The sequence below is a fragment of the Oryzias latipes genome, chromosome 23, assembly GCF_002234675.1.
Source record: "Oryzias latipes chromosome 23, ASM223467v1".
NCBI classification, from domain to species: Eukaryota; Metazoa; Chordata; class Actinopteri; order Beloniformes; family Adrianichthyidae; genus Oryzias; species Oryzias latipes.
Window position 1 is genome coordinate 5597087 of NC_019881.2, and position 26198 is coordinate 5623284.

Sequence of the window (26198 nt, forward strand, 5' to 3'; positions counted from 1 at the left end):
GGAGACACGGCGATGTAAAGCTGTGTATCATCAGCATAGCTGTGAAAGTCAACACCGTGTCTCCTGATGTCATCCCCAAGAGGCAACATATACAATCTAAAAAGTATTGGACCCAAGATTGAACCCTGGGGAACCCCACAACTTATTTCATGGACTCCTGAGGACCGAGTATCCATACTCACAAAAAAGTGTCGATCTGTGAGATAGGAGTGAAACCAGATAAGAGCAGTTCCTGAGAGGCCGACCCGACTCCTAAGTCGGTCAAGTAAAATCTGGTGATCCACCGTATCAGCAGAGATCCACCGTAAGATCCAGCAGCACCAGAACAGAAAGTTTCTGCGAGTCATAATTATGTCTGAGATCAAAAGAGAGCCATGGGATCATTTACTAAATGGAAACAATATACTTTGAACGTAAACAGACAATTAATCAAGCTGAAAGTAGCCCAGAATCATTTAGCCTTTCATGGAATTCTCTTTGCCATGTTAGCATGCTAAAGCCCCAAACCTTTTTGAGGCCACAGTGTAGCATCACACTATCTAGTGAAATAAATTAATGCTAAATTAGTTTAACCACTACTAAGTATAGTAAATATGTTGAAGAATGCTAATCCAAAGCTAAAATAGCTGAGCAAGCTGTAGCAAAGCTAAAGCTAATTTAGTAGCAATGAAGAAAGCCACTAAATACCGATAGTCGAAACTCTAAACTAGCTTAACAGAGTGTCAACGTCGTCTGAATAACAAGGAATAAACATTCCTTTTGTTAGTTTTAAAGGAAATAAAGTATCGTGTTTGCTATTCTTTTTTATTGATAGGAAATATATATTTAAGCTATTTTAGAGTTGGCCCTAGCATTAGCTAATGCTAATGCCGCCTCCTGCATAATACCAAGTATAAAACCTGAAAGAACAAATTCAATTTGAACTAAGTAGTAAGGCGATAAACATTCAACCACTGTCGTGACAGGCAACAGTGTCCTTTGGTGGGATTTTTACATTTTATTTCAAATTATCTGCTCTAAATTGTATCTATCTAACATGCTCAAATGCAAAATTGTAATATTAGGTTTAAATTTGGTAAATACTTTTCTGGTGTACTAAATATTACCATGACTGCAGCTGTGCTGCCTTAAGCTCATTATTAGACAATACTATCTGACAACTCATTAAAGTTTAATATTTCAATACGAAACTGAATGGTTTACAACAGCAAAGACTGTGTCACACAGCAACTACAAACATTTTGAGCATTTTCCATGTATGAAATGTTGGTCTTTCATGCTACATGCGTGATATACATAACTCATAAGTGTTTCTTGCGTTCGTTATTGTACGCCTTTTTCCCGTTGAGGGTTTCGACCCACGGGTCTTTACGTAAATTCGGTTTAGAGCATTTCAAAATTTTTGGTCGATGGAAAATTGCGCAGTTAATGCATATTTTATGTAGCTTATAAACAATTATTACGTCATTCTTACGCAATTGTGCGTGATTTTTGAAAGATGGATATACAAATTTGTGGCTTTTCCCGACCGTTTCACGTATGTCCACGTATATCTAACAGACATTTCATGCATGTACCACCGATGTATAACTTCACTTCTTCCGTGGTTTTAACGTGGTTCATTTGTTAAACATCTGCGTAAATTTCACGTAAAGACCACACCTTTTCTCACAAATGTTTACCAATGCAATATATACAAAATGTACGTAGTGGCTGTGTGACACTGCCTTTATGTAGCAAAGTCAGAAATAGAATAAATTAGACGTTGAATAGAAAATACAATTAGAAATAATCCTAATCTGACTGTAGTTGTGTTATTTACAGATTCTTTAACTTTGTCAAACGGTTGCACAACTGTAATTTTTTTCTTTACGAAAAGACAACAACAGATACACAACAAGAGAAAGCTTTACTGTCTGTCCAATCTTCAGTTTCCATGTTTTTTTTTCAAACATTAGCAATATTCTTATGTATTTGTGAATGTCTTGCTGATTCCATTATATTGCGATAAATCAACATAAACTATTCATTTTGCACGCATACAACAGCTGTTGAACAGCTGTCACCAGAGCTCCACTCTCAACAGTCATGATTGTCCGGGACTGTTAAGGCAAAAGTGCATCGATTTGTAATTTAGTTCTAGTCAAACCTGCTATTCCTGAGAGAGGAGCTACACACAAACTTACAGACGCACACATGCACACACACAGAACTAAATTAATTACTGGCATTGTATTGAAAGCAAAGCGAAACTCTTTAGTCATTTGGGTTTCACTTCCTGCTGTGCGCACATTAGTAGTTTAGTGCCAAAGCAGCAGATAAATCAGATTACATGTGTTTATAGTGTAAGTTATGCCTAGAGCTTCACAAAGCTCAGATTAATCAAGCTGCCTTTTCATGCTTTTCATCCATGGTTGAACTTGTGGATTGATGTGGCTGCTTTAAGTGGCCATAATCTTGACTTTATTTACATATCAGCTGCATTATTCATATAAGGCCATGTAATAAAATAAAATAAAAAGGGATGCCTGTTTTTTTTCCTCTCTGTTTCTTTACGCCTGTGTGCCGGGCTCACCATCATGTCCATGTGTCATTGTTTACCAGCGAAAGACAAAGGCGAGAAGAAACTGTTTGGATACTCCTTTGTGCCTCTGATGCAGGAGGATGGCAGGACTCTGCCAGATGGCACCCACGAGCTCATTATCCACAAGGTAATAATTGCATGGCCTCACTCCTGAGACACAGACCGAGCAGCGTAGAATTGAATTTGAAAGGAATGTATACATACTGGACAGTTGTTGGCGGAAAATGTAAGTCATTTGCTCCAAATGGCTTAATCCTTCCCCTTTTGAAGTCTACTCCCACTAACTCACAATTGGCGAACTTTATTTCAGACCGGCAGTGCTAATAAGTAAGCCCCACTTATGCAATATTGTTAAAATTAATTCATTTGAGACTAAGAGCTGACGCCTGTTTACCTGGGAACGAGGACTGACTGACTGTCATATCAATCCTCTGCACCTCACATTTTTCAGACGACGAAAGCCACAGAATCACTGATACCCTTAAAGAAAAAGTAACTCCAAAGATTACAAGTAATTGTAGGGTACTTTTTTCTCATCTGCAGGCTTAGGGTGTGTGCACAAACCTCCAGCTTTCTGGACGACTTTAAAAAGCACTCAGACACCTTATTAGCAAAGCGTTTTTCAGAAACCAAGGCGAACAAAAAGATTGGTTTTTCTCCTTGTTCCCTGTTGGGATGTAAGATTTAGTCTTACCAATTCCCAAACCTGCGCCTGCCAGTTTTGGAGGACAACTTTCTTAGCACTGTGTGTTCCCATCGTCAAGGGGGGGAAGGTCCATTGTAATGCCAGATGGAGGGGTTGCGGAAAAGCTCAATGAAGCTGGCATGGCCTAGTTTCTTCTCCGACTCAAAATAGACTCAGAAGAATCAGTCCAAACTGTGGGGTTGCTTTGGATCTCAAACACTCTCAGCTATACAGTACATCAAGGCTGCACATGTAATCCCTGCCAGGGTTTCATCATTGCCTTCTGTAGTTTGATCATCATGGATACTGTTCTGAAACATCATCGGCAGTTAAACTTTGATTTAGATCTCCAACTAAGAAAGCTTAAATTACTACATAACGTACCAGACGTCCTTCTAGAACCATCAACACAATATCATCCATATTTTTAACGGGTTCTCTCCTTCTTTTCCGTAGTATTCAATGCCGTTTAGAAAATCCATATTTTTGTTTTGTCCAGTGTGAGGAGAACACCAACCTGGCTGACTGCTCCCGCTACCTGAAACTGCCGTGCTCCAAGGCCAACCTTCCATCCAACAATCAGACGCTGAAAAGCACCAAAGAGTCTTTCTGGATCACCAGCTTCCTCTGTTCAACCAAACTTACCCAAAATGGTAAACTACGTTAAGTTACCTATAAACGAAGTTAGAATTGAGGTGTTGTGTATTCCAAATGTTGATTTGAATTTGGTAAGTGCTGTCTCAATGTGGATTTGAAAGAGAAAGTTGTTTTTTTTGTGTGAAATCAGTTTTAAGCTGCGGTAATTTCAAGTTGTGCATGAATAAACTTTTATTTTGTAGGTTTTTGATATTCGAGTGTACATGTGAATCGCAACCAGTTGGTGTTTTCTTCTATTCTTCTTGTAACTTCACAAGTGAATCAAAGGTGGAACCCTCTGACTTCAAAAAATTGGTTTTTTTTTTCATAATAGGGTGATGCGCAGCTTGGTGGCTTAGTGGTTAATGGTGCGCTCATGGTTGTGGGTTCAGATCAACATTCAGATCATGAATGGGACTTCCTGGTTGATGCTCAGCATTAAGGGGGGTTAAGACTCCAACTGGTTCCAGAGCATTTAACTGATGTGTGACACCTGATGGAACTTCAACTTTAGCTTTATTAGGGGGGGATTTTTCTGTCAGTCTGACCAGTTCAAATCTTCATGGAAACTATGAAAATGTCATTATTTTCATGACCACTTAACGTCGAATCAGCTTTCAAATGTGGGCGTGGTCTTTAAATTGGCCATCATGAAATCTTTAGATCTGCAGGCGCTTAAAGGATTTTTTGGAATCAACTTTTGAGTTTCTTTGTCTCACATATATTACATTCTTAGATTTTCTATGGTTTGCAGCCAAAATGATAACAATCATATCAACTAAATAAAGCTAGCATGTAGCATCAATGCTTCAAAAATAAATGAGTTTGTATGTTTACTTTCACTACCTCTTTTTAGCCTTTTTTTAACAAACGACAAAAAATGTTACATAGAAAATCTTGGAAATGAAGCATTCTATGTTTTTCATAATTTCAAAATTATTGGTTTAAATTTCCGCTGAAAGAAACTATGAATTACGCACACAAACTCAAAGCTACACACAAACATGCAAAAACAAGTCACAAATCAAGAATAACGCACATACAAATCAGGGGAGACTAGTTTCTCTACATTTTTTTAGTGTAGTTGTATATTTTTGCGTAGAGGTGTGTTTTAGTTAAAGCTTAAATATAGAAAATTCTCCAGGCTTTTAACAGAAGATTGTTACAAAAGGCACTATACTGACTTTGGGGTCAGAGACTTAGGAAATAAGTAAAGTGCCTCCTTTCTGGAGTGGTATCCATTTTTTTCCTCTTTGGCCAGGTGAGATGTTGGACCTGCTGAAGTGGCGAGCGCATCCTGAAAGAATCCTCGATAGTCTATCAAAGCTGAAGGAGATCGATGGCTCTGAGATTGTCAAAGTAGGTCCGGCTCCTTCCTGCCCTTGTGGCGTTTAATGCATTCTATCGTCGTCATGTGACTTCAGTGATTGATGAAGTTTATGAACTTTACTTTCTGAAGGGTTTTTTTTTTTTCTGCTCTCTTAGTTTTTGCAGGACACCCTTGATACTCTCTTTGGGATTTTGGATGAAAACTCCCAGCGATATGGTCTAAAGGTTTTCGATTCACTGGTAAGAACATTTTCTAAACTTTCTGGTCCTTTCTCATGTAGAACCACCGTGTGATCGGTTTAGCAACGGAAGACGACGTTCCGCTCCAGGGCCCACCCAACCAATCTGACTCCAGCCATGCTGCACTCGACTGAAGCAGCAGATCGATCTCTTTTCTACTTCATCTCTCCATCAGTTTCCTCTCCATGCCATTTCTTGTTGGTACCCAACAGGGGTGCAAAAGTCTGAAGAGCTGCTCTTATCTGCCATGCTTTTTGTGGTTATCAAACCAACCAACTGGACAAACACACAATGTGTATCCACTGTCAAAGGGCTGCAGCTTTTGACATTTTCTGTATTATTTTGAAGTCCCTTTAAAAAACAACCTTCCATGTCTTTAATTATTTCCTACTAAAAAAGAAATAGCTATTAGCATTTTGTCAGATGTTGATGGGAGATCCCAGCAGCCCATTGGTTACATGTCAAAATAAAATACAAACCCAAAAATAGAAACGTTTAAATTTGTTTTCTCCAAACAGAACAAAATTGTATTCATTTTTAAATAATGATCTTTTACACATTTCTGCTGTTTGTAGATTTTATGTACAATTATATTTGCCCTCAAAATTTGAAGGTGAAGCTATAATGAGTCAAACAACAGCACAATAATATTTAAGGAAATTGGCAGTTTAGCTGTTGAAGATTCCATAAGCGGCTGCAAAAAACAAAACGGGATAATGTTTAAGGAATTGACAGAAGTTAAAGGGCTGCATAAAGTTGTGTATTGATTACTTTTACTGAATTTCATTCTTTTAAAGTCAGTAGTATTTTGTAAAGATGAACTAAAAAAGAATCAAGAGGAAAAGGAAGGAAAAGAGAAAGAAATGAAAAAAGTAAAAGACTTTTATAATTTTAAAGCACGCATTTACAATTTGTACGACTTTTTGAATGAAAGATTGAAATAAATGAGAACCTGTTGAGAAAAAAAGGGGTGAATTCAAGATTTGAGTGCTCAACATTTAAGGGTTATTAGTTAGAAATATGATTCAAAAAAGATTTATATTTGTTTACGGGAAAAAAATGTTTTATTCACAATTTTTTATCATTTCAGTTGTTACTCTTGGGCAGTGTTTTTCAACCAGTGTGCCGCGGCACACTAGTGTGCCGTGGGAGATGGTCAAGTGTGTCGTGGGAAATTGCCCTCATTAACTGCACTAACAACATTTCCCATCTCCAGGATTTCAGCTCTTTGTTCATCCAAACAGGCCCTGATAAAACACTGAGTAATTAGGAATATAAAAGATTTTAAAATTACTTTTTCTTTGTGTTAATTTAATTCTATTAAAGACATTTTGATAATTATGACGGTACCGCGATTTACCTGCAGCTATAGCAGTTTGCGGAAAAGTCCCCGCCCCTTTAACTGTCTCCGCCAATCATTCTTGAAGGCTTAATCACATGTCATCAGTCTGACCAATCAGAAGTGCTTAAAGTCTTCACTTCCTTGTTCAAAATTCTGCTGATAAAGTCATAATAAAGGCTCTAATAAAGGCTCAGTTCTAACAAAAATACCAGCTAAAGCTCGTCTTTAGCGGTGTAGCTTTCCACAGAATCCGGTATCAGACCGTGGAACAAGTGAACAAAACAATGAAGCTCAGAGACGCGAGTCTTTCTGCCCTTTTTCTGCCGTTTTCACACTTTATCTCCCATGATGCATTGGCTTAAAGGGACAGTGCATATTGAGTCGACCTTGTGAAACGTCTTGAAACCACAACAAACAGTTTCTAAATTTCCTAATTTAACTTTTATTTCATGTCTTAGAAAAAACAGCCGCAACTTCCTGCTTTTTCTGCCACAATTATCACAAAAATCCGTCAGATTGCGGCGGGGGGGGGGGCTGTCGATCAATACAGACCGTGAATTTCTGCTTTTTCTTTTTGGGATGCTGGTGTGCCGCGGGATTTTTGTCAGGGTTAAAGTGTGCCGTGGCTCAATAAAGGTTGAAAAACACTGATCTAGGGGAACTCCTGGTTTCATTTTGCAAAATTGTTTCCATGTAAAAAAAATAAAAATAAAAGAAAGGCAGAGCCTAATGCTATAACTTTAATATTGTTTCTGTCAAAACATTTATAAAAATATTATTAATAGTATTATATTAGGTCATTTCAATAACCCCACAATTTATTTGTTAACAAAAACGCTTTATTCATTTGATCCCGGTTTCGTTTTACTTTTCTGTTGCCTTTTTAAAAAAGGTTTTGTTAATGACTTTGTAAAAATCCCTTTTTTTTTTTTTTTACACTTATACGTTAGTGGCGGAACTTTAGAAATAAGCTCCAAGAGTTTTTTTCCTGACCGTCTCCGTCATACTTAAATTTCTTAACCAGCAAATTAATAAAGAAAATAATCTATACCACAGAAGTGCATGCTGGGAAAATGGCCTTGCTCTCATATTGACAAAGTACTTTTGCGTTTCAGGTCCATATCATCAATCTGCTTCAGGACAGCAAATTCCAACACTTCAAACCGGTCATGGACACCTACATCGAGAGCCACTTTGCCGGAGCGCTGTCTTACAGGCATGTTTCCCCTGCAGCCGCTTCAGGCCACAATCGCACCTTTGGGATTCAATTCTGCAGCTTCTGCCCGCATCATGTATTTTAATAACACATTACAGAAGCAGGTTAGGTGAGGGCAGTAGAAAGCAGCGCTGAGAGGTACTTGCTTGAAGTTAAGCACAAGATTGAAGAAAAATCTTACGTTGCCCTCTGAAGGACGGACAGAGAAGTGCACCCTTAAGCTAAATTATTTTTTGCTGCTATTGAACTCATGGATTTATATTTAATAACCTTCTAGCTGCTTTATTCATATTTTTTTAAATCTGAAATTGAATGTGTAGGAATGTAATTTGACAACAGTCTAAAAAAAGATATAAATATTTCTTCTTTTTAGATTACTAGTCATTAGTTCTCCTAGATACATTTTTTTTTTGTGGATAATTTTTGAGGATTTACTTAAGTCATACCTAACCTCCACACTACGGACTTAAAAGCAGCTTAGTTAGTGTTTCATGGTTCTGTTGCAGAGACCTGATCAAAGTCCTGAAGTGGTACGTGGACCGCATTGTTGATGCAGAACACCAGGATCACATACAGCAGGTTCTTAAGGTACAGAACACACACAGCCTTTGTCTCAGGCTTCACATTTTTCTGTGAGTTGAGCCGCGACTATTAGGTGTCACTACCAATAATGCTGATAGAAGTGTTTGTTCACACAGTCTTACTACGGATTTAAACACTGAACAAAGAAGAGGAAACTAAAAAGGCAAAGTCAAACAGACGTTCAATCTGATTCTGTCCTGAACCTTTTTTCTGTTGCACGCTATTTTCTGTGTGCTGAGGTTTATAGCTGTTGAGGAATAGTCTGAATTACAGATTCAAATTAGAGAGATTTTTTTTTTATCTCTTACCTGTGTGCACACAGGGGAGGCGGTTTAGCTCGTGCTGGTTTGCGGCGCCTTCCGTCCGTGAAACCAGGGTTCAAATCCGGGCTGATCCCTATTCCCTTCTCTGCTTCTGTACCGGTCCCAAGCCCGGTTAGATTGAGAGGGTTGCGTCAGGAAGGGCATCCGGCGTAAAACATTGCTAAGTTAACTGTGCAACTCATCCTCGAAAGAGAGGTTGTTTCGCTGTGGCGACCCATGATGGGAAAAGCCAAAAGAGGGAGAGAGAGACCTGTGTGCACACAGGAATATTTTTGGAATATAAAATATTTTGAAAAAAGCAATAACTGACCAGGGAAAATAGTCTAAAAATGTCATGTCAGTAGTAGTATGTACCTGCAGTAGGAAGAGGCTCAGTGTGAAATGTCGTAAATTTTTCTTTCACGGCTCTATTCTGAGATACGAAAGACTCGGTGTCATAAAATTCAGTTCAAACCGCAATCAATAATTTCTCCTCCATGATCAATTTTCAAACGGTTGGTACCAAAAATGGACGTAATCTATTCGTCACTGCCAAGTCCAAGTCCCTGATTGGTCAAAGTTCAACTGGTTTAACCTTCAATGTGGGTTCAGTGGAGGCATGTTTTTTTACGTAGAGCCTGAAAACCGTCTTAGATATGTATGTAACAACACGTAAACGCAAGAGTTTTGAACATGGAAGCCTGAAACATGTACACATGCGTGTTTACATAGACTTTTCATTGAAAGTGGTCGCTTGAACACGATAACAACGCCAACCTGAACGAGGCATTAAGCACATTCAAGAGCCCTCCTTCAACCTGTGATGCTGCTTCGTCAGATTTAGGTGTTTTTGGGGAAAGAATGACATTTTTATTATTTTGTTTGGGCAACGGAACAGTTCAGTAAATGATTTTTAAAATATCTTTAGTTACTTTTGTTTGTTTTAGTATATTTTATTATGAGGGGCTTGTTTAATTATTTTATTGTATGAGTGGGGATTGGTGGTTTTGCATTCTTGTTTGTTTTTATGTACGGCACCATGAGCTGTTTTCTTTACATGAATGGTGCTATAGAAATAAAATTAACTTGAATTTGTTTTAGTTTTATTTATCAATTTTAAACCGGATATTTTAATAACATAATACAAGTTGTTACTTAAATTGACAAAAAAGGACAATAATTCACTTAAAGTCAAATCTGGTTTTTAAATAATGACATTTCTACCAATTACTATCTTTTTTTTGTTTTGTTAATAAAATAACATTTTGTTGCTACTTTTATTTGTATTTAAAGGGGAACCATGAGAACTCATTTCCTTTAGTTGTAAAAGTCATAAAGTGAATTGCTCATAAGTTCTCTAAACAGCTTTCTTCTCGATAAATGTAAAACAGTTAAGGTTTACCATTCTTTAATGCGTTAAACCAGTGTTTTTCAACTTTTTTTGAGCCACGGCGCACTTTAACCTTGACAAAAATCCCGCGGCACACCATCATCCAAAAAAAAAAAAAAAAGGAGAAACTCATAGTCTGTATTGATCTACAGCCCCTCTGCATTTTTGTGATAATTGTGGCAGAAAAAGCTGGAAGTTGCAGCTGTTTGTTCTAAAATATGTCATAAAAGTTAAGTTAGAAGATTTAAAAACTGGTTTGTGTGTTCGTTGTGGTTTCAAGATGTTTAGCAAGGAAGACTCATTGTGTGCTGAGACGCTTTCCCTTTAACCCAATGCATCATGGGAGATGTAGTGCAAACAGCCGCCGAACGCCAGACAGACTCGCTTCTCTGAGCTCCATTGTTTTGTTCACTTGTTCCACGGTCTGACACAGGATTCTGTGGAAAGCTGCACCGCTAAAGACGAGCTTTAGCTGTTATTTTTGTTGGAACTGAGCGACTTTATGAGCAGAATCAGAACAAGGAAGTGAAGACTTTAACCACTTCTGATTGGTCAGACTGATGACATGTGATTAAGCCTCCAAGAATGATTGGTGGATACAGTTAAAGGGGCGGGAATTTTCTGAAAACAGCTGTAGCTGCAGCTAAATTATGGTACCGTCATTCTTATCAAAATGTCTTTAATAGAATCAAATAAACACAAAGAATATCATATTCCAAACTACTGGATGAACACAGAGCTGATATCCTGGAGATGGGAAATGTTTTTAGATCAGTTAATGAGGGCAATTTTCTACGGCAAACTTGACCACCTGACCATCTCCAACCAGTGTGCCGGTTGAAAAACACTGCGTTAAACAACCGTTTTGGTTTTAGCGTGTTGTTGCTAACTCATTAGCATGATGCTAACTGCATTTCTCAATTTACAATCTAAAAAAAGCTCTTGTTTTAGGAAACATTGATATCTTTTTTTAAACATTAATTTTGCACATTCATAGACAAACATAAGCAAAACATGAGGCACAAACTAAAAGTGTAGGTAAATTTTAAAATTAGCTAGCAGAGGAAAGAAATAGACATTTATGATGTCGGGTGAGCTATGTTTTTTTTCCCCTTGACAGAATCAAATGTTATTTTTGTTCATTTTATTTCACCATTGTCATGAAGATTTACCTTTAAAAGAAAATTTTTTTTTTTTTAATATTTACATAAACATGTATTACTATATGAATAAACTAAAATATGCACAGACTCAAACATATTATAGAAATCTTTATAAACTAAAACTGAAGAAAATGGAATATCATTTATGGAATATAATTCTGTGTTCTTTGTTTCTCTTCAGGCCAGTGAATACATCTTCAAGTACATTATCCAGTCTCGCCGGCTCTTTTCGTTGGCCACAGGGGGCCAAAACGAGGAGGAGTTCAGAATGTGCATCCATGAGCTTTTTATGTCCATCCGCTTCTTCCTCTCCCAGGAGAACAAAGGCATCAGTCCGGTCGCACAAACACAGGTTTGTGTGTGCGAGTCTGTTCTTGTGCGCAAGTCATCAGTCGCCCAAACACTTGTGAAATCTCCTGTGCCTCATCAAAAGCCCACGTGTCTCCCGGTACTTTTGCACAAATCAATGTTAATTCAGTTTTGATGCGAGGGGGGAAAACTGCCTGTAATTGAATATCATGCTGTTTAAAGGTCTGGAGCAGAAAATTCTCAGGCACTTATTCCCTTTTCATGATGGGAGGTCTGCACAGCATGGCTGCTGCCTTCACTAAGTTTCAACCAATACTGAGGCATATTGGCTAAAGATGATCCTAAGTACTCTCCCACAACAGATAAGCATGTTTTAGAAAATATTTGATGATTTTTCCATTCATTTAGATTATTCAATAGCTAAATTAGTCATTAAAACTATACTTTCCAATTTTTAGGCTGCAGTTGTGGTTAGATCACTGGAAAGACGTCAATCCTCAGCAGGAGATCCTGCAGTGATGCTTGTTTCACACAGTCCGAAAAGTTTTGTTTTCGTTCCCGTGCTGCTTAATCTGTATTCTCCACACAATAGCTGTGGGAGGATGCAGGTCAGGCTGCGGTTAATCCCGAGTAATCCACTACATCATGCACTCTCACTGGTCAAACTGGCATTTGCACAATCGTAAAGCACCAGGGCTGAGAACTGATTATGTTGTCTAAGAATTTGGGTTAGGGGTCAAGTTGTTCTTGTAAAGAGATGATATAACCACTGTTTTATGTCACAATAGAAACACAAGGTTTGGAATTTTATTTTAAACAAAAAGTAATTATAATAAGCAATCAATAACTTAAAAGAAATGAAAATTTTTGTTTTGGCTGCTTTCATTTTCCTTGGTAGATGCAATATTTCAAAAGTCAAGGACTTGTTTATTAAAAACGTCCAAAAAATGTTATGAAAATGAACTGTTAATTTTTGGTTTTATGCTTTAACCCTTTAGCCCCCCAGCTTTAGCTCCAGTGTTGATGTTCTTTGAATTACTGTAACGCTACGCAATTAATGGAGTTGCTTTAAATTAACCCACGAGAAGGTTTGCGCTGAGATGCAACACTTTCCATAGTAAAGTGTTAACGCAGTTCAGAGACACCAGTTGATTTCTTTTTTTTAATAGTGGTAACGTGTTTACGCAATTGACATAAACCAGTTACAATAACAAATGACTACAGTTGTAGTTTAAAGAGCGTGTTGTTTTGCTGAAGCCGGCGACATCTCTGGTATTAAAGGGTTAAAAAAACACTTAAACACTTGGCTTCAACAAACATAAGTATTGTAAGCACTAGTTTTCTTAAAATGAATGCTAAGAGATAAATGTGTGATACTTTCTCCGACATGTTGATATGAACCCCTTTTTGTAATTGAAGCTGAACTTTATTAGTAAAAATGTCGACAGGATGAGAGGGTTGGAAGAAAAGAGGTGGAGCAGTAGAGATGGGGGGTGGGGGGGCAGTCTTGTATGTCCTCCATTTTCTAAAAATTGCTCCCACAATTGATTTCTTCACACCAAGATGCTTAACTATTGCAGATTCGGTCTTCCCAGCCTGGTGCAGGTCAACAATTTAGTTTCTGGTGTCCTTAGACAGCTCTTTGGTCTTGACCATAGTGGTATTTGGAGTGTGACTGTTTGAGGTTGTGGACAGGTGTCTTTTGTAGAGATAACAAGTTCAAACAGGTGCCATTAATACAGGTAACACGTGGAGGAAAGAGGATCCTCTTACAGAAGAAGTTACAGGTGTGTGAGATGTAGAAATCTTGCTTGTTTGTAGATGACCAAATAGTTATTTTCCACAATATATTGCAAACAAATTCATTAAAAATCAGACAATGTGAATTTCTGGATTTATTTATCATTTTGTCTCTCAGAGTTGAGGTATAACTATGAGGAAAATTACAGGTCGCTCTTATCTTTTTAAGCGCGCGAATTTGCTCAATTGGTGGCTGAATATATACTTTTTTGCCCCACTGTATCTCACAGGGCACACCAACTGAGATTAACTCATGCGCATCACATATCTGAGCTATCGTAGTTCAAACTAGTATTTCTAAGCAGGACTATTCATATTTATTTATTTTTTTCTTTTAATATAAGTACAAGCTAGTAAGAAAAATCATTGTTCTTCTTTAGGAAGATAATTCAAACCATTTGAGAGACTCAACAGACTAGTTCACTCAGTTTTTATGAATGGTAATATAGTGATTTCCATTTGTTTATTGTTCGATTCAAACCTATGTAAAATGTTCCCTCTCCCCTCGTAGGCTGTGTTCCTGAAAACGTTCCCTGCCATCTACAGTGAACTGCTGAAGATCTTCACAGTGCGAGAGGTGGCGAGTTTCGTCCGAGAGACCCTAGCCAGCCTGCCGAGCTCAGTCCACCCCGAAAGTCCACTGGAAGCCGTCAAGCTGCAGTGCATTGCCAAGACAGTGGAGACCCAGCTCTACATTAACCCAGGCAGGGGTTCACATATTAATACCAGATGTGGAATTGGTGTGGGTTTGCTGAAGTTTTAACATAAATAACCGAATTGAAAGACATAAATGAAGGGTCAGAAATAAAATTACATTTTTTTTTTAGATCCAATGGTATTGGTTTGTTATGGTCTTCCATGTGTCGCCACACTTTGCCGTGGTTTTAATGATATGTTGTGCATTATTCTTACTAAAACAGAATGACAGTTTCTGTCTTTTATTTTCAGACTTGAGAATACAAAAGGGTTCTTGCCAAACATACTTAAACTTGCTTGAGTCACAACATCTTTAAAGACAATTCTTTGTGTTGCAGAATCCCGGTGCATCCTGCTCCCTGTGGTGCTTCGGGTTCTCCAGACCCACATGCAGGAACAAAGAGACCTGGTCATGTGTGCCCGCATTCTCACCAGCATGATGTCTCTCATCAAGAAGGAGGAGAACGGCACTGTGGTGGGTATTTACTGCTGATTATAAACCCTCTCAGTCTTAGTTTTTCTTGTTTTGGAATTAAAGTTATAATTTACTAAGACTTGCTTTAGCTGCAGTGTTTTCACCGTTTTCTGAGATTGTATAGGAGAATTATTGTCTAAAAGTACAAATTCCCCTTGGCCAAACACTGCAGCCACTGATTACTTTGTTGTCTGTAAAAACTCAATTAGTCTTTGTAACAAGCACACTGGCAGGTGTGCACTTGATTTATATGTGAGTGTCACAGCTAAGGTTGGTTGTGGTGGTTGCTGTGCATGAGTGGCAGATAGAAGTAAAGCCTCTGAGAGGTACACACACACACACACACACACACACACACACACACACACACACACACACACACGGGGTACAGATTGGCACCATATTTTAAGTGAGGTGACTGTGGTGGTGACTGTTGTGCCAAAGAAGCCTTTTCTCATTATCACTTTCTTTACAAGACCTCTGTGTGCTATCAGAAGGGAAGACAACAGAAGCAGCAATTAACACACATCCTTTTTTTTGTATACCAGGGGGTGGGGCTGGGGGGAGGGGTACTTTTCATGAACTTGAACTATCATGAATGACCAGTGAACTCCAGTGGGGCTCACAAGTCACATTTCGCAAGTTAACTATTTAAAGGATCTATATCATGCTATTTGCAAGCCTTTCAGAGTAAACTATATCCATATATATGATAATCCTCCAGCTCCTGACCGACTCGATAGAACCAGTTTTCCAAAGGACAAGGACATCAATCATCTACTTTGCTTTGCTTTTCTGTCTATTTTGAAATAATCTCCATTAGCTTCGCTGAGAAAGTGGGTGTGTGTGTTAGTCTGGGGGCGGGGCTGGCAGCGCAGGCTCTTCCTGGAAGGGGCTGTTCTCACTTTCATACGCAACAATGTAAGAACCCACTCGTTTTTGTGGACTGCGAGGGGCTGGTGCTCAGAGAGCAGGTTTTTTAGTGGAATACTCAGAAATGGGTGAATGGATCAAAATATCGCTTTGGGATTGTTTTTTTGTGAGAAATAAGCATTATAATACACTTACAAGCTCACAAAGTTAATTTTGCAAGATATAGGCCCTTTTAACCTGGCAGTAGGAGCAAAACAATTTTTATTTACAGTGTTCAACAAAGCAACAATGTTAAACAGAAAAAGTTCAGATGTGAAAGTCATACCACAAAAAAAGTTAATCTTAGATCACTGTATCTGCAACTTAAGTGAAACCCAATCCAAACTTCAAATCCAAATCTTGTTACAAAATAAAACAGTATTTAAAATAGGTTGTACTGTTTAATTCTTTTTGTCCACTAGATGACATAGTAGAGTCATTAAGTAAAACTCTTCACTGAGAGACTATGATAAAAGCTGAAGTGCCTCAAAAACCTTTATCTTCTCATATCATCATTTTAAAAGATGTACAGATAAGGAAAATGTCCCCATAACTGTAAGTGTCCTCATAGTGGTGTGTATGTCACTGGTTGTCCTCACAACTACACATAATCAAACACAAATGTGTGTGTGTTTTCGTGGACGGTTGTTTTTATTTTAATACTATTTTTCAAATTGCATTTCTTTTTGGTTCAAGACTAATAAAAAAATAGATTAAATAAAAATGATGGAGTGTAAATTGCAATCCTAAAGGCTTTTGATTCTGGTTCAAGGATGCTCTAAAAGGAAAAAAAATCAATGTACATTCTAATAAAAACAAATCAGGGGGAATATGTATACTCATTTAAAAAAGCATTAAAAGCAATCTGAAAAATTACTTTTCATTTTTTGATAGGTATATAATAGTAGTGCAAGTAATGTGATGACAAGAAAATATGCTATGTCACTCTTATGAAGTCTGTTTAATTTTGCTGTGTAGGAGCCAACGGTGTCTGAGGAAGTGGAACTAATAGTGGAAAGTCTGCTGGGGGTTTTAATGAGGACCATCTTGGAAATCAGCAACCGGCCCCAGTCTGCCGGACCTGCCATGAGACTGCAGTTCCAGGATGTCACTGTAAGTGCTACACCCTGTGCATTATTGATGTCCATTATTATTATTACAGATCACAGAACAGATGAGATATTAATGAATCATTATTATTGTATGATGATAAAAGCTTAATGTTGAGCTTTGGGTTTCTTTACTGCTATTGTTGTCTCCTAAACCCTCTACTAAATCTTCAACTTTCCAAATGTACCGACAGAAAACAAAATGTGCTGCATTCGTAAGAGTTCACTACCCAGATTTGGGGTAAACCCAACAGATCATATTAACTACTTTCTTTGTTTTTCACCCTTTTTTAGGGAGAATTTGTGGCTTGTTTGTTAGCGCTATTGCGACAGATGACTGACAGACACTACCAGAAGCTGCTGCAGGCTTTCAGCAGCAAAGACGACTTGAGGGTGAGATTCCCACATCAAAGTTTCTGTGCCTCTACTTTTGTGTAGATCTGAAAAAAAGAAGATTAACGAAATATTGAAATTATTTTCCAGAGAAGTACGCAAGTAGACATGACTAATCACGAGGTCCATGAGCTGTTGGGCAACTATGATTTGAAGTACTGCTTTGTACTACGACGTAGTTTAAAAAAAATAAGAAATTAAAATATATTTATTAAAAAGACAAATATTTGCTTACTGATCCTTCATTTTTGCAGTTATTAACAGCATTTGTATAAAAATAAATTTTATCTTCACTCTAGTGTTATACATACAGTGTTTCTTTGTTTAATGCAGGAGTTGCCAGCGATAGGCAAAAACCACAAAGTAGAATTACTGATGTTTTAAGGCCGAAAAACTTTTCAATACCCACTTTATACACTTTTCTCAGACTTACAAACATTTTCCCACTTTTCTCTTGTTTATTCTCTCTAAGTTCAAACTTTTATAGGAGATAGAATCCAAAGTTCTGCTCGTGATTAAAGATTTAAGTAACTCAGGCAAACTGAACGCATTCTGTACAGGAGACATGGCACAAAGGAGATTATTTGATAAGATTACTAGACAACAGGGATGAAGAACCCAGTGCGCTGGAATAAAAATGCTTTGAAAAAATCTGCGAAGCACCGAGACCACAAAAGATCAACCATGATATAGCGAGGGATAACTGTACTGTATAATTACAAAATAAAATTGTTTTCTTTTAAGTAAAAAAAAAATCCACATCAAACTAATATCCCTTTACATAAAATATAAAACAAGGCCCTGCCGGTTTAGCTCGTGCTGGTCTGCGGCGCCTTCCGTCCGTGAAACCCGGGTTCGACTCCAGGCTGTTCCCTGTTCCCTTCTCTACCCCTGTGCCGGTCCCAAGCCCGGTTTGAGAAGGTTGCGTCAGGAAGGGCATCCGGCGTAAAACATTGCCAAGTTTCCCATGCAACTTGTTCGCTGTGGCGACCCCTGATGGGAAAAGCCGAAAGAGAAACAACAACATAAAATATAAAACAGTGTCAATGATATAAAACAACAGACCTGACCTGTTTTTTTTTTACTGCACCACAGGATTTTAAGAATAAATGTTTTTCAGGAAGATTCAGGATAGACATTTGAAAAACATTTTAGGGTCATTTATCAAAATGTAGTATCTATGTAGGCTTGAAAAGATATATTTCTAATACTTACTCCTTTATAAAGCAAAAAAGTAAAATGAGCGCTTTTATGAATGTATGTCTCTCTACTGAGATCAAAAGTGGTGGAAAATTGCGAAATGATAAATGATAAAAATCAAAAATAGTCTTGTATTTTGGTTAAAAATATAATGCTAAGAGTGTAGTTGCACACATTATTCATGCAGTAATAAAACAAATTTACAGAAGGTTCTACCCTTCAAGTTTATATCTTATTTTGCACTTATTGGGTAACCAACTAAACAGCAAATACTTTAAAATCATCTTGTTTTTGAGATTTTTTGGGAGAAACATAGATTAAATAAAGTGTTTACATTTATAATGTTTAATCTTTCTGTTGCAGGACTTCCTTCTTCATATCTTCACTGTCTTCAGGATCCTGATTAGACCAGAGATGTTTCCTAAAGACTGGACTGTCATGCGGCTTGTAACAAACAAGTACGACTGCGATAGACATTGAATACCCCAAGAGATGATGACAAAAAAAAACGACTTTTCTGGTTTTAAGGGTGGTTTTGTGTTTTATCTTTGGCATATAAGGCTTTATACATTCATTGATCTTTTTATAAAATGATGGGAAAAGTACAAACCAACCTCCCAGGTGGTGCGGTGACTCACTCTGCTCTCTTTGTCATGTTTTTCTTAGTGTCATCATCACAACTGTCCTCTACCTTTCTGACGCTCTGAGGAAAAACTTCCTCAATGACAAGTTTGACTACAAAGTAAGTGGCCATCTGTGCAAATGTGTCTGCTTATTCATACTAAAAAATATATTAATTAGCTCTTCTGCCAAGGTTGTTTTAGTGTATTTTAGTTTAAAAGACCTATTTTAAAATAAAAATATATATTGTTAAAAATACTGAATATGTATTATTCACTAGCATAAATGAATGAAAGCATCAGTAGTTTTTTAACGACTGTCCTTGTTGTGCTTATAACCCTTTCAGCCCAGATCTTTAGCTGTAGTGTTGACATTTTTTTTTTATCAACTGTAACTCTTAAACTGTTTTCACAATTAACTGCAGGGAATACTGCAGCGGAGACAAGCAGCCAAGCGCTGATGTGTAACACTTCATAGTAGTGAAGTGTTTTAGGTAAATTAGGGTCACAAGCGAATTAGCTGATTCTGTCATGAGACTAAATAAATGAATAAATACAAAGCTTCTGCAAAGCCTCTCAGGTTCAGAATCGGTTGGAAATACGTTAATTGCGTAAATGGTCAAAAAGCATGTGTTGTTTAGTTGTCGGTTTAAAAAGGTGCTAAGACTTTTTTTGGCCATGTAATGGCCATTTTCGTTAATTGAAGCCTCAAAGCATCAAAGCTTCAAATGCTTTTATTAGCTAAATAAATGGGAAAAACTCAAAGATGCGTAAAACTGTTTGTCATGAAATATCTTTTTTTCTCATTTAATGTCCCTCTGTTTTTTCTGTTTGTTTTGCCCAAACCACTTCTCCAGCGGATAGGACAATTGTGGAGAAAACAATGTGGAGAAAAAATGTCACACGATTGGACTTTGACTTTCACTTTGAGTTTCACTTGACTTTAACTTAATTCCTTCTCCCAAATAGTAATTTCCTGTTAGCAGGGCTAACGCTGTTAGCCTTCTTGCTAGCAATATCTCTAATTTTGTGTTTTTCTATGTATGTTGACTTGAAAATTTTGGCCAAATACGAATTGCTTCCCTAACCCTACATTTGTCCCTCCAAGTGGAAAGTTATTGGAAAAATAGTGCCTTTAATTTCAGACTTTACTACCCCTTGATGACGTGATCAATAGTCACAGGTGAGTTATGTTAGCGTGTAACTGATAGTGCTCAGAAAATACAAAACATCAGTTTTATAACTTTCAGAAGTCATACAAAAACTCAATACTTAGATTTAAGTGTAAACCTCTGTACTTCAGACAAACCCACTTGAAGAAATAGGTTTATTTGTAATCAGCCAACAGGATGGAGGGATACCCAGCCCTAAGTCGCTGCAGCTCCTCCTCAAAAAAACACCTTTAGACACACTATAGCTTCAAATACCCATAAAATTGGAGCAATAGGGAAGAACCAGAAGGGTAGGGAAGCAATTCGGATTCAACTTTTGTGTATTTCTGAAAGTGGTGACTAAAGAAGATTTTTTTTTTACCTAGAAGTTTTCTTTAATTTTTGTTTTTCCTCGTTTGCCTTGTGTTCTAGGTGTGGGACTCCTATTTCTATTTATCTGTAATATTCATCAACCAGCCCTGTCTACAGCTGGAGTCCTTCTCTCCTTCCAAAAAGAAAAAGATTCTGGAAAAGTAAGAGCTGGCTGTTCCCAGTCTGAACATTTGGAATGCTTTTTGCTGGATTTAAGCAGAATTTCTGTCAACATTTACCCAGCGAGCACTGACTCTGTCATTTCTGTCATGCAGGTATGGAGACATGAGGGTGATGATGGGCTGTGAGATCTTCAGCATGTGGCAGAATTTAGGTGAGGTGATTAGCAGACTGTTTACCTGTTCCTTATATGGAAAAAAATGCATTTTGTTTGTCTGAGTATTGTGCCAAAATAAGACCAAACCATAGCTTTTCATATTTCTTGGTATTTAAAAAGAAAATAATTTTTTTTTCTAAAATTTTATGTTTCAGACACTTTTTCATTTAGTGTAATCGTTATGATCAGAAAATGTTTTATTTATAATTATTTTCCAATTATGCACTCTTCCAAAAGGATTTACCTTACTTTTAGCATAATGCACCGGTAAATGTTTAAATCTAAATGTAAGAATTGCACTAGATAGCCTTCCGTTAAATAAGAGAAGTTTTTTTTTTTTGAATAAATCAAATTTGATAGAAGCTATGACAGATGATGTAATGTGAAATGAAACAAGCTTGAAAATAAAGCTAAAATCCTGACCTGTGTCAAAAAATGCTTTTCCCCCCCCCAGGAGAACACAAGTTAAACTTCATTCCAGCTATGATTGGACCCTTTCTGGAGGTGACCCTTGTTCCCCAGCCTGATCTACGGAATGTCATGATCCCTATTTTCCATGACATGATGGACTGGGAGCAAAGACGCAGCGGAAATTTCAAGCAGGTACGCGGCTTTGAAACCATCTGCTGTAACGGATTTCCCTAGTGATAAATTAAATAAATAAATTAGTGAGCTGGACCAAAAAGAAGTGCTACGGCCACCGGACAAATAATAAGTAGCGTGATGACATCACGCCACCATGTCTGTCACTTCATAATGGTGTGATGACATTGCCGTGATGACATAATGGTGTGATGACATCATGGCTGTTTTTTACATGTGTATAAAACAATAAGACCAGACTCCACACACATTTGTCATGAACATTTAACCCTTTAACAGCAGACTCGACTACCATAACTCTTTATTCATTCATGCATTCCAGTGGATTCTGAAGCTGAGAAACTCGGCTTTGCACTGATATGCAACACTTTACAGTTGTGAAGTGCTTACACAATCAATCAGCTGATTCTGTCCCAGACAAAAGCAGCTTCATTGTTATGCAACACACTATGTAAAGTGCTGCATATTGGTCCAAAGCCGATATGCAGCACTTTACTCACATATTCCATTAGTAAATGATATGTACTTGTTTTCCTCTGCATCAGAATCAGCTGATTCACGTTGATCGCGTAAACGGCCAGTAGAGTCACAGTATGTCAAAGAGCGTGTGTTAATTACGTGTCGCCGGTGACGTCTCTGGAGTTTAAAAGGTGAAGGTTCAGAAAAATCTCCAATTTTGGCGTGAGTAGGGAATTCTCTATTTTATGTCACGGGCTAGTGGTTACTTGGTGTACTGCACCTGACATGTTTCGAAAAACATGCTTCAACCCGGAAGTTTTGAAGTTGAAAGTAAAAAACGTTTTTCTGAGGTATGCCGAGTCTTAAAAATATTTACATACTTAAATGCATTGAATAATTAGATTTTTTATTGAACTGTTTTATATTTTAATAAACTATTTAAAATGTATGTAGAAAAAAAAAAAATCAACTTTCCCTTTATTATAAATTAATTAATACAAATACCTTCTCTAAAGAAGTTGCCTTTTGGATTTAAACTCTAAAAAGAAACCCGATGAGCCATGTGTCATGGCTAATGTCTTATATATACAACTGTTAGCCTCATTTCTAAATTTGGAACTTTTTTTCTTTTTTTTTAAAGGTTGAGGCCAAACTGATTGACAAGCTGGACAGCTTGATGTCTGAGGGCAAAGGAGACGAGACGTACAGAGAGCTCTTCAACAGCATGTGAGTTCAGGGAGGGCATTAAAAACAAAAAAGGATGAAGGAGTGTCTTGCCAGGAAAAAAAAGAAGAAGAATTTACCCAAACAAATGAGTTTTTATTTCCTTAGACAGGTTAGATCAGAATAGCGACCCAATAAGCTACAAAAGCAGTTTGTTTGGTCTTATAAAAAATTCAAGTTTGGCCCACTCAAAGCTACTTATTAAGAATTTCCCCTTTATTGTATTCTGGTTGTTAATGGTGTTGTAGCAAAAGGTAAGTAAAGGATCATCAATCCCATCTCAATTCTGTCTTTGTGTTGTTGCATGGTCAGCATTCTTGTTTCTTTATCAGTGTGTGTGTCTGTGATTTGGGTCTTTTTCTGTTCACTCATCTTTTTTGTTGACCTCTTTGTGAATTACCAACACATTTACATCACATTTATACTGCATTCACATCATGTATGTCTCCTGAACAGTCGCAGATGTGAATCCTAGTTTTATAGGTATAATTTCACATGTTTATAATATTTAATCTGTTTTGTGCATTTAAAAATGCATGTTTACTTTATTAAAGTCTATAAGGCAATTCATTTTATATGTTTGATTTCATATTTTGAATATTTTCATTTGCCTAAGTCAGGGGTCGGGAACCTTTTTGGCCGAGAGAGCCATAAACGCCACATATTTTTAAATTCGAAAGAACCATACAATAATGTAGTGTCCCTTTCCCACACTGAGGCACGGAGACTTAACCTCTTAAGGTTCTTTATTCTGGTTACTGCAGGCCGTAACCAAACGCCGTTCAATTAATTCAGCAACTCCTCAGTCTCTCCTGCTGAGACGAGAGCGCTTCTCCTAACTTTATATTCCCTCACTGCTGCAACAGCCCTCCCATTTCACTTATTCTGTCCATAGCTGAACCCCATTGGTCCAAACTCCCCAACGACAGGCTGAGCGACAGAACTGAGAGCCAATCAGATCTCTGCATGATGCGTTCAATGAACTCCAGAATTTAGAACGCGACCCAACAAAAGCCCCCCAGTCCAACTCAGTCCGCAACAATGTTTAAAACTAAATATACAAGTGAATGTGTGCATTTGATGTAATTTCAACATTTTTAAAGTACAATAAGCCTGTGGCTTCTTTTTTAATAACGTTGTTATGCTCTTGCTAATAAATGACGAGTAGTTCTTACCATTATTACGACTTCTGGTGCTGCGTGGTTTTGCTGATGGTCTAGTCTGGTTGATACGTGGTGAATTTCAGCTTCATGCAGGCGTTGAGACTTTAAACGTGATCGTAGGTCTGAATGTTCTGTAGATGTGAGAAAGACTGCTCACATGCAAATGCGGAGCCAAACACATACTCACGCTGCAGTGAGTGACGGGCAGCGTGTTTTAAGTTTTTACAATCCCTGCGCGATTCACCTGCTGCCTGTGTGCCCACAACCCCCCCCCTTTCTTCCTCACACATCCCGCTGCAACTGCGCGCTCTTTCTCAGAAGCGGGAGTGCGCAGTTGAAGGGACGGCGGTTCGCAGGTTTCAGGCTGTTATAAACTCTGTGAAATAATACATAATAGTAAATTGATAGTGGTGCAGATTTATTTTCTCCAAGCACCGCTACTACTGCGCGCACCCCCCTGGCATAGCATCGCACCCGAGATGGACTGGTCTAATGAAAAAAATAAATTAAAAAAATCAAAGATTTGTCTGCGAGCCACATGTGACCATCAAAAGAGCCATAGGTTCCCGACCCCTGGCCTAAGTTGTTCTTCTCCCCCCATAAAACTAACTGGTGTGAGTGTGTGCTGATTTTAATTCTGTTATCATTAATTTATTCCGTCTATGCCTCCCGCCTGGAATAGAATTCCTCTGTTTGGTCCGTACCCTAGGTAAGACACTCCCCTTCTTTTGTTCTTTGTGCCGTTTCAGTGCGGGAAATCAATTTGTCCATAAAAAATAATAATCATCAAAAACTTTTACAGAATTCTCTGACAATCTAAAATCTTTAAGCTGCTTTGGTTTCATTTGAACTCCAGCAGGCTGGTTTTTAAGCATAGGGGACCCAGGAATTTCTTTCTTTTTTTGCAGCCTTTCTTTTGGGAAAACCTTCCATCTCCATCGCTTTAACACTTTTCTCTTTCGTCTGCTCAATCTTCCGGTCTTTACAGCCCTCTCTGTCTTGTTCTGTCTCTTCATTTGTCCCCCAGTCTGCTGAAGAAGATCGAGAGAGAGACCTGGAGGGAGAGTGGGATCTCTCTTATCGCCACCGTCACTCGCCTGATGGAGAGGCTGTTGGATTACAGGTTAGTGAGGGTGGATGTGTGTTCTTCTCAAGTCCTGTCCATGTGCAAACATCGTCACCGTTTCTGCTGCAGGGACTGTATGAAGCTGGGAGAAGTCGATGGCAAAAAGATTGGGTGTACTGTTAGCTTGTTGGTAAGTGCGGGTTAAACCGTAAAATCGTCTTATGTCCATGTCTTTGTTCTTTCATTTGACCCAAAGTCTTTTCTGCTCCCAGAACTTCTACAAAACAGAGCTGAACAAAGAGGAGATGTACATCCGTTACATACATAAACTGTACGACCTGCACTTGAAAGCTCAGAATTACACAGGTATGCATGTCTCACTGTCCCTCATACAATGCCATTATAATTACTATATTGGACACACCAGGTTATAGGATGCACCACGCTAAACAAAGGAGTCAGAGCATGGGGTATGACTACACTACCCAGAGTGCCTAGAAGGGTCTAGAGGCTAGTGATTGGTCAGAGGAATCGATGGGAAGTTTTCCTAGTGAACTGTGTTGTTCTTTTATCAGCAAAAATCAACTTGACGGATAAGTCATACTTTGTTGACGTATCACTCCACCAGGCTTCTGACTACGGTACCCACAATTCTCTAACAATCCTTCAAGTGGTGCGACTTTGTAGTTTACCAAAGTCATACTTAGACATTTAGACAGATTTTTAAGCACAGTGAACCACAGTGTATCAAAAGTACTCCTGAAGGTACAAAAAACATGGAGTACTACAATTGTATCCAACTAAATATTTGATTCACTTAGTCAGAATATCCTGTGGTTACTCTATTTTATTTTCCATTCTGTTTAGAGGTGTGTCCTCATCATCTCTAAAACAAAGACTTTTACAAATCACTTAAGATTGTTTTCTTTTTTTTTTTTGCTTTGCTAAAATTCAGCCAATCAAACAGCAACATACCACACATAGACCCACTGCAGACTCCTGCTCAGTTAAAACCTCCTGATTTAAGAAGTTAAATTGTGCCAAATATCCAGCTTATAACCACATTTTGATCATTAAGCTGTAATTCATGCAATAAAACATGTTTTAACAAAAGTAAACTGCTGGATTTGAGAAAATAAAGTGCATCCACTGCTGCCAGGTTGAAATGACCTTTGGGAACAGTAAATAACTACTTCTCTGCTTCTTGAGTAGGTCACAATCCAAGTTGTGGTGTTTCTTTTCTAAGCAGCACAGCAAGCACACTTACAAATGTCATTAAGTAAATCCTGAATCAACAAACTCTGCTTGATTTAACACAACTCAGCTTTTCTGACATAAAGG

At 37.9% G+C, this 26198-nt stretch overlaps 1 protein-coding gene across 4 annotated transcripts in view; it reads left to right on the forward strand.

Moving 5' to 3' along the window:
* dock4 (dedicator of cytokinesis 4) overlaps positions 1 to 26198 on the forward strand; it is a 152657-nt gene that overhangs the window by 90373 nt on the left and 36086 nt on the right. For 3 of the 4 annotated variants that reach the window (XM_011490916.3, XM_020714319.2, XM_020714318.2), the window contains exons 16-36: positions 2605 to 2711; positions 3769 to 3922; positions 5167 to 5264; positions 5391 to 5474; positions 7932 to 8032; positions 8539 to 8620; positions 11651 to 11821; positions 14090 to 14282; positions 14613 to 14749; positions 16640 to 16774; positions 17065 to 17163; positions 18727 to 18821; positions 19030 to 19105; positions 20567 to 20667; positions 20782 to 20840; positions 21298 to 21446; positions 22546 to 22631; positions 24474 to 24500; positions 24819 to 24914; positions 24987 to 25047; positions 25130 to 25223. In XM_011490916.3, the coding sequence (XP_011489218.1) occupies positions 2605 to 2711; positions 3769 to 3922; positions 5167 to 5264; positions 5391 to 5474; positions 7932 to 8032; positions 8539 to 8620; positions 11651 to 11821; positions 14090 to 14282; positions 14613 to 14749; positions 16640 to 16774; positions 17065 to 17163; positions 18727 to 18821; positions 19030 to 19105; positions 20567 to 20667; positions 20782 to 20840; positions 21298 to 21446; positions 22546 to 22631; positions 24474 to 24500; positions 24819 to 24914; positions 24987 to 25047; positions 25130 to 25223 (2205 nt within the window). The remainder of the gene's footprint in view (positions 1 to 2604; positions 2712 to 3768; positions 3923 to 5166; positions 5265 to 5390; positions 5475 to 7931; positions 8033 to 8538; positions 8621 to 11650; positions 11822 to 14089; positions 14283 to 14612; positions 14750 to 16639; positions 16775 to 17064; positions 17164 to 18726; positions 18822 to 19029; positions 19106 to 20566; positions 20668 to 20781; positions 20841 to 21297; positions 21447 to 22545; positions 22632 to 24473; positions 24501 to 24818; positions 24915 to 24986; positions 25048 to 25129; positions 25224 to 26198) is intronic. The other variant, XM_011490917.3, reaches the window with a different exon arrangement.